This window comes from Cornus florida, unplaced genomic scaffold, assembly GCF_030987335.1.
Source record: "Cornus florida cultivar Cherokee Brave unplaced genomic scaffold, ASM3098733v1 CherokeeBrave_3.0.0_Hap2_Chr06, whole genome shotgun sequence".
NCBI classification, from domain to species: domain Eukaryota; kingdom Viridiplantae; phylum Streptophyta; class Magnoliopsida; order Cornales; family Cornaceae; genus Cornus; species Cornus florida.
Window position 1 is genome coordinate 38,945,665 of NW_026775576.1, and position 16,641 is coordinate 38,962,305.

General features: G+C 40.7%; 1 protein-coding gene across 1 annotated transcript; it reads left to right on the top strand.

Moving 5' to 3' along the window:
• Window positions 1–1,234: 1,234 nt before the first annotated feature.
• On the top strand, window positions 1,235–5,076 carry LOC132313965 (uncharacterized). Its single transcript, XM_059812896.1, has 12 exons — window positions 1,235–1,568; window positions 1,654–1,856; window positions 1,946–2,143; window positions 2,303–2,374; window positions 2,501–2,596; window positions 2,789–2,868; window positions 3,007–3,082; window positions 3,189–3,399; window positions 3,513–3,709; window positions 3,830–3,938; window positions 4,047–4,136; window positions 4,283–5,076. Exons 1-12 carry the CDS (start codon window positions 1,235–1,237, stop codon window positions 5,074–5,076), a joined length of 2,460 nt encoding a protein of 819 aa, XP_059668879.1.
• Window positions 5,077–16,641: the final 11,565 nt, after the last annotated feature.

Genomic DNA, 16,641 nt, shown 5'->3' on the forward strand with positions numbered 1-16,641 from the left:
CAATCCTAATCTTATTAGATTTCATTAAAGTCCTTATAATTATTACATAAATTGTAATGTCCAAATATATATGTGTGTGTAAAAATGTTAAAATATTTTTGGTAAAGAAATTTAGGTGATTTGGTGTCTCATCTGAATACTATTATCAATAACAAAATTTGATGACCTAAATTTATTTGTCTTTTTATATTTAAAATTAAAATGACAGTTTTGACAAGTACAATAATTTTTTTTTCTTTTTTTTTTGTTCTTTCATTCCATCCAAATAATCAAATACACCGTGAAAACTTAATTTTTCTTTCCTTCACTTTCCTTTCACTTAATTTTTCTTTCCTTCACTTTCTTTTTCTTTTTACTTTCACTTTCACTTCCCAATATCTATTTCCGTTTAACTAAACTGATCCAGGAAAGTTGGTGACTTCCAAAGAAAGTTGGTTACTTTTGATAATACTTTAAGTTTATATATATTTAGACAAAGTGACGAGAGGTCAATGTATTTCACCCATAAATTATAATAAGAATCTACTGTGTCTGAAAAACATTTGAATTATTTTTCTTATAATTTAAAGAAACCACTTAAACATGATATTTATTTAATTTTTTATTTTCTCCGCTTAAACATGATTGAACAATAAATAAGTTGATGTTGGACGTCAATATGGTAGCCCGGCGGGTGGCGGTGGTAAATTCACCATACTGCTTTTTGTTCAGTTGTTCGTTTATTTTCAATTGATTGATATATTATATATATCCCATAGATGTGGTTGTTCTTGTCAAATTCAAACTACTGCTATATACGATACGTGTGGTTGTTGATGTATTATATGTATATAATACTATGTGGTTGTTCTTGTCAAATTCAAACACTTTTCCTCCATTTTTTTTTTACTTAAACTTTTATCCTTTTCACTGTCAATTCACTAAAAAACATTCTTCTGTTTCACGGTCGAAAGTGTTTGATTTTATCCCAAATTTGCAAAAAATTTGCAAAACGAGTGTTTGATTTTATCCTAAATTGGCGCATGCATTGATTGATTCATCTATATATACTTACATACATACATTCTTTTAGCTCAATTCACATTGAAGTTTATGCATTGTGATAACAATGAAGCCTTTAATGATGCTTTCGGTTGTAGGTGTTGTGTTATCTGTTTTGTGTGTATGTGCTTCCGGTAAGAGATGTACTAACATACTACCGAAAACACACTTAAAAAGTAAAAGTAGTGCAACAATGAGTGCACAGTTGTTATCGCAATACCGTATGAACGCAACCAATACTCCGGTGGTGGATGAGGAGAATTGGGCGATGGTGTCCAACAAACTGAATACTTCAGTTGGTTTTGAACTGCCTGCCACCCTCAAGGAGGTGTCTCTTCATGATGTGAGAATTACTGACCCTTCATCATATCAGTGGCAGGCTCAGCAGACCAACTTGGAATACATCTTGCTGTTAGATGTTGATAGATTGGTTTGGAGCTTTAGGAAGACGGCCGGCTTGCCTACTCCGGGCGAGCCATATGGAGGTTGGGAGGATCCTGAAACCGATCTCCGGGGTCATTTCGTAGGTACATTTCATATATCATTCACTGTTTGTATGATTTTGTATGATTTTGAGGCCGATATACATTTGAGACGTTTGAAATATTGTAGGGCATTACCTGAGTGCCACAGCTCTAATGTGGGCGAGCACTCATAATTATGCTGTGAAAGAGAAAATGGATGCAGTAGTTTCTGCTCTCGCGGTCTGTCAGAATGAAATCGGTACAGGGTATCTTTCTGCTTTCCCGGATGAGCTTTTTGACCTATGGGAACATGTAAAGCCTGTGTGGGCACCATACTACACCATTCACAAGGTATAAAATTACACCACAACACTGGCGGTTCTATTTAAATATGTTTCATTTCTGCTATGAAAAAAATGTTAATCAATTTCTGTTCACAGATATTGGCGGGTCTGTTAGATCAACACAGGTTAGCGGGTAATGATGAAGCTCTGAAAATGATGATTCGCATGGTGGAATACTTTTACAAGCGCGCGCAGAATATGATTAAAAAGTACAGTGTAGAAAGACAATATCTAGCATTGAATACAGAAGTTGGTGCCATGAGTGATGTCCTTTATCAGTTATACAGCATAACGGTGCGTAACCCACATCAGTTCCATAAATTGCATGGTGGTATTGTACCGTAGTCCATTAGTATTTTATTTACAATTTTCACAAATATTTTTTGAACTTCTGTTCTAATATTAGCAGTTTTTTGTTTTTTGTTTTTTTTTTTGTTTTTTTACCGTGTGCAGCATGATCAAAAGCATTTATTGTTGGCTCATCTTTTTGACAAACCCTGTTTCCTGGGAATCCTTGCAGTAAAGGTTACCTTTTTTTTTTTTTTTTTTTTTTTTTTTTTTTTTTTTTTTTTGCAATTTAAATAAACCACATCATCCATATTATTCTTATTTCTCAAATAACATTGCTAAATTTCTGTCTTTTATTTGTAGGCCGATGATATAGGTGGTTATCATGCTAACACACATCTTGCACATATTATTGGAGCTCAAAGGCGGTATGAAGTTACTGGGGATACACTTTACAGGGTAAATGGCTATAATTCATTTCAATAACAGTCGTCGGAGCATAGCATTTTTTTTTTTTTTCCTTTCCCCCTCGGTTGCGAACAAGAATTCTTTTGGAGTTCATAGAAGTACAAGGAAGAATGACGAGAACTCCAAAAGAATGGCTATTCGGGTAGTATATTTGGATGATTGTTTTATGATTTTTTATGGCAGGACATGACGACATTCTTCATGGATATTGTCAACTCTTCTCACACCTATGCAACCGGAGGGACAACAGATGGGGAGTTCTGGTACAAACGATTGGAAGTAGTTTAAATAGTGTTTAATAATACAACCATCAGTGAAATGCTTTATACTTATTTATTGTATTGATTGCTGAATTTTCTATGCGATTCTGGTTTTTTCTCATTTTCTCAACCCATGAACAGGACTGACCCAAAGCGATTGGCAACCACTCTGAACAAGGAAAATGAAGAATCATGTTCAACTTATAACATGCTAAAGGTCTGCTGGTCATAAATGCATGGGGTGGAATAAAAAAGTTTTCTGTCCTAATCACTTTTCAATTTAAAATTTCTATTGTTTTGCTGTTTTTCTTATGATTTTGTAGATCGCGCGCAACCTCTTTAGATGGACCAAAGATATCACATATGCAGATTATTACGAGCGAGCTCTGACCAATGGTGTGCTGGGCATCCAAAGGGGAAAGGAACCAGGAGCAATGATCTATACGCTACCACTATGCCGTGGATGTTCTAAGGGCAAAAGTTCCCATGGATGGGGAACAAAGTACAAGTCTTTTTGGTGCTGCCAGGGGACAGGTCTGGGCTTCAAACCTCATAAATACAAACCATTTTTTGTTAGAAACTAATAGATTTTTTTTCTACCTTTTCCCTAACCTTTATTTACTTGTTTATTTTTTATTTTTGTCAAGCAATCGAGTCATTCTCGAAGCTAGGAGATTCGATATACTTTGAAGAAGAAGAGGGGAAAGCTCCGGGGCTTTACATCATTCAGTACGTATCAAGCACACTTGATTGGAAATCTGGAAATATTTCGATAAATCAGGCCGTAAAACCTGCTGTTTCTTGGGATTCTCGTCTTCAAGTGACACTAACAATCTCCTCCAAGGTAAATGTTAGCAACTAGAGAATTATATTGTTCTTAATTACAGTAGATTATTTTCAAAACAGTATCAGAACAAGGAATTGCCTCCTTTATTCCTTATACACCGTCCATATTGTAATGCAGAAAGGGGGAAGCCAATCATCTACCATAAATTTGCGAATTCCAAATTGGGCACCGGCAAATGGTGTTAAGGCAACTATAAATGGCCAGGGTTTGCCTCAACCAACTCCAGGTTCGAACTTCCTCCATCTTCCTCTCTTCTGTTACCTTACTGTATTTTTCTTATTTTTAATTGAGAATCTCAGGTAAGTTAATAATTCTCTCCATCTTGATGATGCAGGTAAATTTCTATCGGTCACTAGACAATGGAACTCTGGTGACAAAATCACTCTTGAACTGCCCCTCAACCTTAGAACCGAGGCCATTAAAGGTATTCTTGGGATGCTCCCATAACAAATTTTATACATTATGATGTTTAATGTTCGTACTCCCTCTGTCCCAAAAACAATGTCTCTTTTGGGGACGACAGAGGCAGTAGTTAGGATGAAACTAACAAAAGGTTACTTGATGCTTCAGATGACAGGTCTAAATTTGCCAGCATTCAGGCAATTCTGTATGGCCCCTACCTTCTAGCTGGCATGACAAGAAAAGACTGGGAAATCAAAACAGGAAAATCTAAGTCCCTCTCGGACTGGATCACTCCGATTCCGGAGTCATATCATTCTAATTTGATTTCCCTTTCCCATGGTTCTGGGAAGTCAGCGCTTCTATTAACAAACGAAGTCCAACGCATAAGCATGGAGTCCTTTCCTTCGCCCGGCACTGACAAATCTTTACAGACCACTTTTAGACTCGTCTTAAAGGACTCAAAGGACTCTTCTGCTGCTCTGGCACCAGAAGATGCTATTGGGAAATTGGTGATGCTAGAACCAATTAATTTTCCAGGCATGGCAGTGGCGCACCACGGAACTAATCTAAATATAAGCCGTGTAGTTGGAGCTCCCGACAAGAATAATACTTGTGTTTTCCACTTGGTTGCCGGATTAAATGGGAAGCACGGAACAGTTTCATTAGAGTCCGGTAGCCAGAAGGGTTGCTTTGTGTATCATGGGGGGAAACATAGCGGCGCTGTGCTGAATAACGGAACAAGTTCCTCCATGGTTAGAACCATCAAGCTCCAATGCCAATCTGCTGGGGCAACACCAGATGCTGGATTTAAGGAGGCGGTCAGCTTTGTGCTGAATAACGGAACAAGCTCGTATCATCCTATCAGTTTTGTCGCAAAAGGGACCCATAGGAATTTTCTTCTCACTCCGTTTTACAACTTCATAGATGAATCTTATACACCATACTTCAACATCACAGCTTAACGGTTGAAGCAATAGTATAAGAATTTTCATTTCGCTTTATAATATCTATTCAATTGTTTATAAATGTTGGTTTTAAAGATATTAATATAATTTTGTTTAGTTTATTCTAGCACCTTGTGTTGTGTCAATTGTTCCAAATAGTTTCCTATATGAAATTATATTGTCCATAAGGTTTGTCAATTTCACATAAACTCCCTCTATTTAGGATCAAAATTGACTTTCACAAGGAAAATTATTGAGGAATTATGTGAAATATTAATAAACCACATATGTGTGTGTATTTGTATGCATAATGTTACAGGGCTAAATTACACAACGAATTTTTGCCTCTGTAATGGCACTTGGGGCCACAAAGTCTCAGTCAACACTACAACAGAATACACACAGTATAGAATGTAAAGAAGGCGCACACAGTTTACAGGGACTTACAAAGGAACATGAGTTCGTACAAGGAACCAAGGCTCACACCCTCCTTTCTGTTCCTTTTACAAAGCCCACCTTAGCATTATATAGGCCACTCCCATAACTGCCCACTAAGATGATGGATGACCCCTCCATCCACCTAGGATCGTGCTGGCACCCTTTAGATGTGCCAGCACTATAATGCAGTTGACAAGCCCAACTGCTAGACTTGTTGGCATGTTTTGCTCATGCCACATAACCACAAGAAGTTACATTCTGCATAGTGGAAGAAACCACCCTTAACCGCCTGTGTGTTGGTCCTCTTAGAATTGTGCCACATGCTTGGGAGGTTACTTAGCACTCCCCCACTTCCCATGATGAGTGAGAAGTGCTAGTAACTTCCCCCAACCGACCGAGCCCACTAAGCCACCACCTCTTGTAACCGCAAGCCATGACTTTGTGTTGTCTATACTCTAGCCACATCTGAGTCAACCTTGTGAACCTAGCCCAAGCTAAGTCCACCAATCTGCACCCACATATATATGTCTCTGAGTGCATGATGTGTCAAGCCATGCACGCCCGTGCGCACGCTCGGGTACACGCCAAAGTGCACGCCGGCGCACACACTAGTTGTAACGACTCAAAACTAATACTTTTTAAACAAAAAAAAATTCGGTATGACATCCCCTAAAAATAGGCCTTTCACAACCTGTTTAATTGCATTTTTAATCTGTCATGGCTCAAATTCCGAATTTACGGCAACAAAAGATAATGATACAACCAACTAATCTAGACAATGCTTCAAACTAGGATTATCCATCCATTCATCAACAAGTTGCATACTATCAAATCCCCATCCAAAACATCATCCATACTTTAGTTATATTACATGACAAAGTTCCACAAAATAATTATACATCTTTGCACTTCTAGTGTTTTACAAAATAATGGGGAATATACAAAGATACAAAAGTGGACTTCTAACGCCGTTCAAGCTTGAGGTGGGTTGTCATCCACCAGTTCCTTTCCAAGACCTGAAAAAAAAAATATATAGATATAGGGGTGAGCATATAGCTCAGCAGGTGACACTTAAGACACAATTCTTGTGTCCTAGTGAATCCAAATAAAGCATAGGCCAATGGGAGATTGGGGACATGCATTGAAGGGGAAAAATAATTACAAGTACAAGTCAAATTCAATCACACACAAATGCAAATGGAGTGAGATGCAATGCATGCTAAAGTCACTCCCCGTTTTCATTCTCAAAACCATCACGTTCAAAGTTAATGTAACCCCCTTTGGTAACCCTACCGCAACGAGAGGAGGATTGGCTACCGTCCCTAGGCCCTTGGTGACCCCGTGGCGCCGTCGAGGGGCCCGAATAGCTCAACCACGCTAGGGTACTCTTCCTAGTCCTCCCTAGGCTACATTAACCTCCGGCCCGTTGGTAACCCCGCAGCGACCGGGTTTGTCAAAACCAATTTTTTTTTTTCCAAAACATTCATTCCCAAATCCCCATTTTCATTTCAAGACAACCACTTCCCTTTTTCATGCAACCCAATGAGATGTAGGCTCATGTCATGATCTCAATATAATGACAAATGGGAACTTAGCACAATAATAAATAAGCATGTTCTCATGGCATCATTATAGCATGTTAGTAAGACATACTTTTCATTCAACCATGTTATACACATTTACATAACTAGCATGTTGTCAATTAAATCATTTAAATCAAAATCAACAACAATTAAACATGCTATAACACATAGAGGAGCATGATTCATTATAGAGCAAGATTCCATGGCTTAAGATGTCCCTACCTCACAATCCAAGCCGAAATCCTTAGAATAGGTCCTCCAAATTCGAGCTCCAAGGAAGACTCAAATCTGGAAATTGATAGTATGGATGCGTAGAGCTCGCTACAAGCTTCATTTCGCCTCAAACGGTTCCTAAATCCGATGAAAGATGATTGAGTAATCAAACCTCAAAGTTTTTGTCTCCAAAATGAAAGAAAAAGAGAAGGAACCGAGAGGGAGAGAGAGCATACGGGAAAGAGAAAGAAAATGAGAAAGAAAAGAAAATTTCTTGGCCAAATAAGTTAGTGGTGGGCCCCACTTGAAATTATTTCCCTTTTCTCTTTATTTTTTTGTCTCTAATTACACCACAAATACACAATTGCACCATACAAATGCTACATCACCACATAAATTAAAATGTAGGAAATGTAACTGGGCCCAACCACAAACCCGGATGGTAAAGTGAAAAGATGAAAATGCCCTTGCATTAACGAATTTTCAGAAAATTCTAAAATGCTGAAAATTAGAATTATCACAATCTCCCCAACTTATAAGGATTTCGTCCCCGAAATCAAGACATACCTGAGGAAGAAAACAACGCTGGGTACTTGGACCGAACCTCCTATTCGAGCTCCCAAGTAGCCTCCTCGACTCCGTGGTGTCTCTAAAGGACTTTCACCATTGGTATCGTCGTGTTCCTCAACACCTTCTGCTGAGTGTCAAGGATCTGAACTGGTCCTTCCTCGTAGGAAACATCCTCATCAATATCCACATCAACCCAACTCAAAATGTGAGATGGATCCGGCTCGTACTTTCGTAACATCGATACATGAAAGACATTGTGAACTCTGTCCATCTGTGGTGGTTAAGCAAGTCTGTAGGCAACCTCTCCTACTCGATCCAAAATCTCAAATGGTCCAATAAATCGTGGCGATAACTTGCCACTCTTCCCAAATCTCATCAACCCCTTCCGTGGAGAAACCCGTAGAAAAACGTGGTCTCCCACCTCAAAGGATAGCGGTCGTCTCCGCTTATCCGCATAGCTCTTCTGTCGGCTCTGAGCTGTAAGTAACCTCTATCTTATCAACTTAATCTTCTCAGTAGTCTCGAGTACAATGTCGGGTCCTAAGGCGGCTGTCTCGCCTACCTCAGTCCAACAAACAGGAGACTTACAAGGTCTACTATACAACGCCTCAAATGGAGCCATCTGGATGCTCGCCTGATAACTGTTGTTGTAGGCAAACTCAATAAGTGGAAGGTGATCCTCCCAACTACCTCCCAAATTAAGTACACATGCCCGAAGCATATCCTCCAAAATCTGGATAGCACGCTCTGACTGACCGTCTGTCTGTGGATGGAATGCCGTACTAAGATGCAACGCTGAACCAAACGCTGCTTGAAGTCCTTCCCAGAACTTCGAAGTGAACTTAGCATCCCTATCTGACACAATGGTTACAGGGACTCCATGTAACCTTACAATCTCTTTCACATAAAATACACCAAGCTTCTCTGCATCGTCTGTTGCCTTAATAGGCAAAAAGTGAGCCGTCTTAGTCAATCTGTCAATGATGACCCATACGGACTCATTGCCCCTTCGTGACTTTAGAAAACCTGTCACAAAATCCATAGCGATATGCTCCCATTTCCATTGCGCTACAGGTAATGGTTGCAACAAACCTGCTGGCCTCTGATGCTCGGCCTTCACCTGCTGACAGGTAAGGCATCTAGTCACAAACTGTGCAACATCATTCTTCATCCCGCTCCACCAATAGTGACGTCTCAAATTGTGATACATTTTAGTACCACCTGGATGAACTGCAAAACGGGAAGTGTGAAACTCCCGTAGGACATCCTCACGACATACTGTGGGAACCACCAACAAACCCCTGAACCGTAGACCCCCATCTGCATGCAAGGCCCAATCTTTCACTGTCTCACCACTAGAGATCAAAGCGTGGATGGCCTCTAAGTCTGGGTCCTGTCTCTGTGACTCAATCACTCGTACAATAAGAGTAGGCTGAGCCACAAGACTAAATAAGAATGCAGACTCACTATAACCATCATCATCAAAACACTGTAATCCCATCTCTTCCAGATCTTCAAGCATCTTCCACTTCCGAATAGCTAAACTGGCCAAAGTTCCATGAGATTTTCGGCTTAAGGAATCAGCTACAACATTTGCCTTGCCCGGATGATACTGCAAATCAAAGTTGTAATCTTCTAAGTACTCAACCCATCGTCTCTGTCTGTTGTTCAAGTCCTTTTGGGAAAAAAGGTACTTGAGACTTTTGTGATCTGAAAATACCTCGAATCTCTCACCATACAAGTAATGTCTCCAACACTTCAAGGCAAATACAATTGCCGCTAACTCCAGGTCATGAGTAGGGTAGTTGTACTCGTGAGTCTTCAACTGTCGAGACCCATAAGCCACTACTCTACCATCCTGCATCAACACACCTCCCAACCCGTCACGTGAAGCATCACAATAGATCACACAACCCAAGCCACGCTCAGGTATCACCAACACTGGCGCTGTAGTCAATCTCGTCCTCAACTCCTGAAAAGATGACTCACAGGCCTCATTCCAGACAAACTTAACCCCTTTCCGGGTCAAACGGGTCATAGGAGCTGCCAAACGGGAGAAATCCTTCACAAATCTCCGATAGTAACCCGCTAAACCAAGAAAACTGCGGATCTCAAACACATTCTTAGGTCGCTCCCAAGTCAAAACTGCTTCAACCTTTGATGGATCAACTGATACTCCACCTTCTGAAACAACATGCCCCAAAAACTTCCCTCCTGTAGCCAAAACTCACATTTCTCGTATTTGGCATACAATCGGTGCTCCCGCAAAATCTGTAAAACAATACTCAAATGGACCTCGTGATCTTCCCGAGTCCGTGAGTACACAAGAATGTCATCCACGAAAACTACCACAAACTGGTCCAAGTAATCGTGAAAGACGCAGTTCATCAAGTCCATGAATGCCGCTGGCGCATTAGTCAAGCCAAAAGGCATAACAAGGAACTCATAGTGTCCATACCGTGTACGGAATGCTGTCTTCAGGATATCCTCATCCTTAACCCGCAACTGATAATAGCCAGACCTCAAGTCAATCTTCGAGAAACAACTGGCTCCCCTCAACTTATCAAATAAATCATCTATCCTTGGCAAAGGATACTTGTTCTTGATGGTGACATGATTCAACTTCCGGTAATCAATGCACAACCTCAAAGATCCATCTTTCTTCTTAGCAAATAAGACCGGTGCCCCCCACGGTGACACACTCGGTCGGATGAAACCTTTCATCCTCAAATCATCAAGTTGCCTCTTCAATTCTTTTAATTCAACTGGGGCCATTCGATATGGTGCCATAGAAATCGGCGCGGTACCTGGCATCACATCAATAGAGAACTCCACTTTTCGGTGTGGAGGCAACTCTGTCAAATCCTCCGGAAACACGTCCAGAAAATCACAAACAACCACAGGATAATCCTCTTTCCCAACATCATCTTCTTCGGCTATAAGGCTAGCCAAGAAGTAATCACCATGACTTCGTCCACGAACTCCATAAAACGATGAAATGTGGGAATCACTCCAATCTCCCACGAAAAAGAAATAGTCTCCCTCAGAAGTGCAAACCGTAACCCTTCCTCTGTAACAGTCGATCATGGCATGAAATGAAGCCAACCAATCCATCCCGAGAATGGCATCAAAGCTAGTCATCTCCAGGAGGATAAGGTCAAACACGAAAGTCCGCCCGACTGTCACAATGGGACACTCCCGCACAATTCGGCTCAAAGACACTGAAACCCCAACTGGCGTATTAACACTCAACGCCCGTTCCAAGAAACTAACTTCCAACCCCGATGCAAGTGCAAATGATGATGAAATGAAAGAATGAGATGCACCAGAGTCAAACAAAACACGGGCCCAACAACCAAACATTGGAAATATACCTCGAAGAACTGACAGTCCAGAAGATGCATCGGTCTGTGCCAGTGCAAAAACACGTCCCTGTGGTACCTGTGCCTGAGGACTGCCAACCTGAACACTTGACTGCTGCACTGACATAGTAGGAGTATCCCTCCTAACTGACCGTGAACCCTGTGAAGACATGGCAGGCTGTGGTGGTGGCGGTCTGAAACCTGACTGAACTGTAGCCGACTGAGATGGCCTCTGTCGTGACCCCTTGCCACTACCTGTGCCTGCTCCCTGGCCTGGACAATCACGAATCAAGTGACCCTGCTGGCCACACCCATAACAAGCCTTCGGAGCTGACTAAACTGAAGACGATCTCATCGGACAACTGGACTTGTAATACCCAGGCTGCTGACACTAATAACAAACAACTGCACTCCTGTCAGATCCAGCTGGCATAGAAGTGGTAGGAGCAGATCTTGGAGACTGTTGTCCTTGAAACTGAGATGAACCACCCTTGTTCTTCTTCCAAGAAGATCCCTCTGAAGATAGCCCTGCACCCCTCTTTTGCTTCCATTGTTCTCTTCTTGCATCTTTCTCTTTATTATCAGCCTCCAACATCAAAGCCCTTTCCAGTGCTTCAGAATAAACCTTAATGAACTGTGCCATGATCAATGGCCTCATCCGATCATTAAGACCGGAAACAAACTTCCGAGTCTTATTAGCTTTATCTCTCACCACTTCTGGAGCAAAACGGGAGAGTGAGGTGAACTTGTTCTCATACTCCGCCACTGACATGTTCCCTTGAATAAGATTATGAAACTGGTCTTGTAACTCCCATCTTTTGGAAAGCGGAAAATACTTCTCATAAAACAGCTCCTTGAACCTGTCCTAACTCATCTCTTCAATCTTGTACTGGTTGGTGATCGACTTCCACCAAACCTTGGCATCCATAACAAACTTGTAAGTTGCTAGGATGATCTTCAAGTGATCCTCTGTCACATCCATTGAGGTTAGTTGGGTTTCAACTTGATCCAAGTAGTCATCTGCTACCATTGGATCCGCACTGCCCTCAAACACTACCGACATCAACTGAGAAAACCCTTTTATGATCTTGAGACGCTTCTGAGCTGGCGTCTCCTCAACTTGAACTATAGGTTGTGGTGCCGACTGCGACTGAGCAGCAATCGTTGCCCTCACGACATTTTGCAACAAATGATTAAACTCCAGTGCCACAGAACCTTCACCCACTTCTACGGGTACGGGTGTTTCAACATTCTCTTTTCTTGGGGGAACAGCTCTTGGGGGAATCAAGTCCCTAAGAAGCATGTTCTCATCATTTAGCTCATCCAGATTGGAGCTGGAGCTCTCACCAACATCACCCCTTGTTGGCCTAGAGCCAACTTCTCTAGGTTCCTCATGCCGTGACATAGTGCTATAAAACTAGAAAACTATTCAGAAACATGACACTAAGACTGTGGACGACTCAACAAGAATTGATACCGTACAACACTTAGCATGCAAGACTATGCAAGAAACATTTTAACATAAACAAGTAAGCAGTAAGCACATAGGCAGTTAAGCATGCTCATTTAAGTAAAATATCACGTAGTAAGTAGTCAAGTAAGCAACACAAACAACATTCCATGTGACCCTAAGTAGGCCTCTACCCGTCGTCCTAAAGGTTTTCGAACCTTTGCTCTGATACCAAATTTGTAATGACTCAAAACTAATACTTTTTAAACAAAAAAAAAATTCGGCATGACCTCCCCTAAAAATAGGCCTTTCACAACTTGTTTAATTGCATTTTTAACCTGTCATGGCTCAAATTCCGAATTCACAGCAACAAAAGATAATGATACAACCAACTAATCTAGACAATGCTTCAAACTAGGATTATCCATCCATTCATCAACAAGTTGCATACTATCAAATCCCCATCTAAAACATCATCAATACTTTAGTTATATTACATGACAAAGTTCCACAAAATAATTATACATCTTTGCACTTCTAGTGTTTTACAAAATAATGGGGAATATACAAAGATACAAAAGTGGACTTTTAACGCCGTTCAAGCTTGAGGTGGGTTGTCATCCACCAGTTCCTTTCCAAGACCTGGAAAAAAATATATATAGATATAGGGGTGAGCATATAGCTTAGCAGGTGACACTTAAGACACAATTCTTGTGTCCTAGTGAATCCAAATAAAGCATAGGCCAATGGGAGATTGGGGACATGCATTGAAGGGGAAAAATAATTACAAGTACAAGTCAAATTCAATCACACACAAATGCAAATGGAGTGAGATGCAATGCATGCTAAAGTCACTCCCTGTTTTCATTCTCAAAACCATCACGTTCAAAGTTAATGTAACCCCCTTTGGTAACCCCGCCGCGACGAGAGGAGGATTGGCTACCGTCCCTAGGCCCTTGGTGACCCCGTGGCGCCGTCGAGGGGCCCGAATAGCTCAACCACGCTAGGGTACTCTCCCTAGTCCTCCCTAGGCTACATTAACCTCCGGCCCGTTGGTAACCCCGCAGCGACCGGGTTTGTCAAAACTAATTTTTTTTTTCCAAAACATTCATTCCCAAATCCCCATTTTCATTTCAAGACAACCACTTCCCTTTTTCATGCAACCCAATGAGATGTAGGCTCATGTCATGATCTCAATATAATGACAAATGGGAACTTAGCACAATAATAAATAAGCATGTTCTCATGGTATCATTATAGCATGTTAGTAACCTCAAAAAAAAATGTAAACAACCATCACATAGACATACTTTTCATTCAACCATGTTATACACATTTACATAACTAGCATGTTGTCAATTAAATCATTTTAATCAAAATCAACAACAATTAAACATGCTATAACACACATAGAGGAGCATGATTCATTATAGAGCAAGATTCCATGGCTTAAGATGTCCCTACCTCACAATCCAAGCCGAAATCCCTAGAATAGGTCCTCCAAATTCGAGCTCCAAGGAAGACTCAAATCTGGAAATTGATAGTATGGATGCGTAGAGCTCGCTACAAGCTTCGTTTCGCCTCAAACGGTTCCTAAATCCGATGAAAGATGATTGAGTAATCAAACCTCAAAGTTTTTGTCTCCAAAATGAAAGAAAAAGAGAAGGAATTGAGAGGGAGAGAGAGCATACGGGAAAGAGAAAGAAAATGAGAAAGGAAAGAAGATTTCTTGGCCAAATAAGTTAGTGGTGGGCCCCACTTGAAATTATTTTCCTTTTGTCTTTATTTTTTTGTCTCTAATTACACCACAAATACATAATTGCACTATACAAATGCTACATCACCACATAAATTAAAATGTAGGAAATGTAACTGGACCCAACCACAAACCCGGATGGTAAAGTGAAAAGACAAAAATGCCCTTGCATTAACGAATTTTCAGAAAATTCTAAAATGCTGAAAATTAGAATTATCACACTAGTGCCCTTCTACGTGCGCCATGTTTGAACCCTCATGTGCCCGTGGCTGTACGCCCGCCTGGACGCCCGTGCGCACGCTGAGCTAGATGCTCGCGCACACTAGGTTGGACTCCTGCCCACACGCCGCTGCACACCAGCGCGCGTGTCGGTGCCCACTTGTTTGCCCTTCAATATCTTGGATGTTCCCCACTTGTGTAACCATCTTGGAGTGGTGCAACACGTGCCCATGCACGTTGGCTAAGCCCTCTAAGCAAGCCATGCCATAGCCCAACCGATGTGCTCAACAGACCCCTCCCTAGTATAGTCTTAAGGAAATCCAGCACTCTGACAGGAGTAAACATCACCCATGCTTGAGGAGTCATAATGGCCTTTCAGGCCTTTCCCGACATCCAAATTGAGTGCCGTCTGCGCCAATCAGCTTCTATGGACTCAAGGTACCTCCCATAAAGATCCTGAGTCAAAACTCCAAGTTTCACTTTTCGCCATATTTACGAAAATGCCACTGGGTACCCCCAGTGCACGCCGAGCATTCTTTTAAGCATCTTGTGCACGCTGACAACCCACTGAGCATCCTCATGGTTGTCTAACCGAAGCCAAAGTATTCCCAAGACATGGCATGGCCTTGAAATGCCCATGTCTTCCCTTGGACAACCGTCAAGGGGCTGACACATAACCACCTTAAAATTTCAAATAATAAAGGCACATTAGGCTAAAACTTTTGACACAGGAATGACAAGTCACTACTATTACACAATGCATGAATCAAACAATACCAGCACATGTTTTAAATGATCATGTTTGAATTTGAATATGAATTAGGATGGTAATATTTTTCATGTGCTCTGTTCCAAATGACTCATGTTTGATTTTGAATCTGAATTAAGGTAAAAATGCAATAAATCCCCGAACTTGAATTTTATATATAATACCAAATTGCCCTTTTGTGACTATAACACACCTTATATAATATATATGCACCCCTTCAAAAAACACCCCCGAATCGTTAGAACCCTAACCCAATTTCAGAAAACCCTAAATCGATTCCCCAAATCAACTTCATACCTTTCCATCCCTCTCAATATATGTTCGTGGTTGAATCCGATCATAACTCCAATACCACCCTCCACCACCACCACCACCACCACCACCACCACCACCACCGCTCTTCTCGTGCCGAGAACAAGCCTGTGATAACGAAGAAGAGTTCTCGGTCTCTTCCTCATACAGATTGGCTAAGACCCAGATGACGAAGAAGCTACAATATATTTATCTTCTTCCTTCTTTCATTCTTTCTATCTCCTTCAATTTCTTCTCGTATGATGAAACTGAAATTAGGGTTTGATTGAAGAAGATCATGATGATAGGGGGTGGCGGAGTGTTGGAAGCCATCATTTTAACCTGCCGGTAGCGTGTCAATTTTGGTGTTGCCACCGTGTTCTCATACCTTCTCCCAGTTTCTCCCTCTGATAGAATTCGCAGAATTCTCTCTCCACAATGATATATAAGACCAAGCCCTCTACAGGGTAATTAAATTTTGTTGCCAAAAAAAAAAAAAAAAATGGTAATCACTCTTGTAGGGAAGGAAAAAATAATAATAATAATAATTCAGACCATTTATATATATATATATATATATATATATATATATATATCTATATATATATTGTAGTAACTAATTTTATTTTGGTAATCCACGCCAAATTTTTGGTGGTAGAGTTCAGGACGATGACTAATTAATTGGGAGAGCTTGTTTATTTTGGTAATCCACGCCAAATTTTTGGTGGTAGAGTTCAGGACAGTGACTAATTAAGTGGGAGTGTTTGATGGGTTTGATAGTGTATTTGCAAAATTTTAAGGGTATATAATATTAAAAAAAAAAAAAAACAAATTCAAGGTATATAATATAAAAACAAAAAAATTAACCAAAAAATTTCAATTGAGGCGATGCCATACATATACCATCATATATATATATGTGTATGTATGTG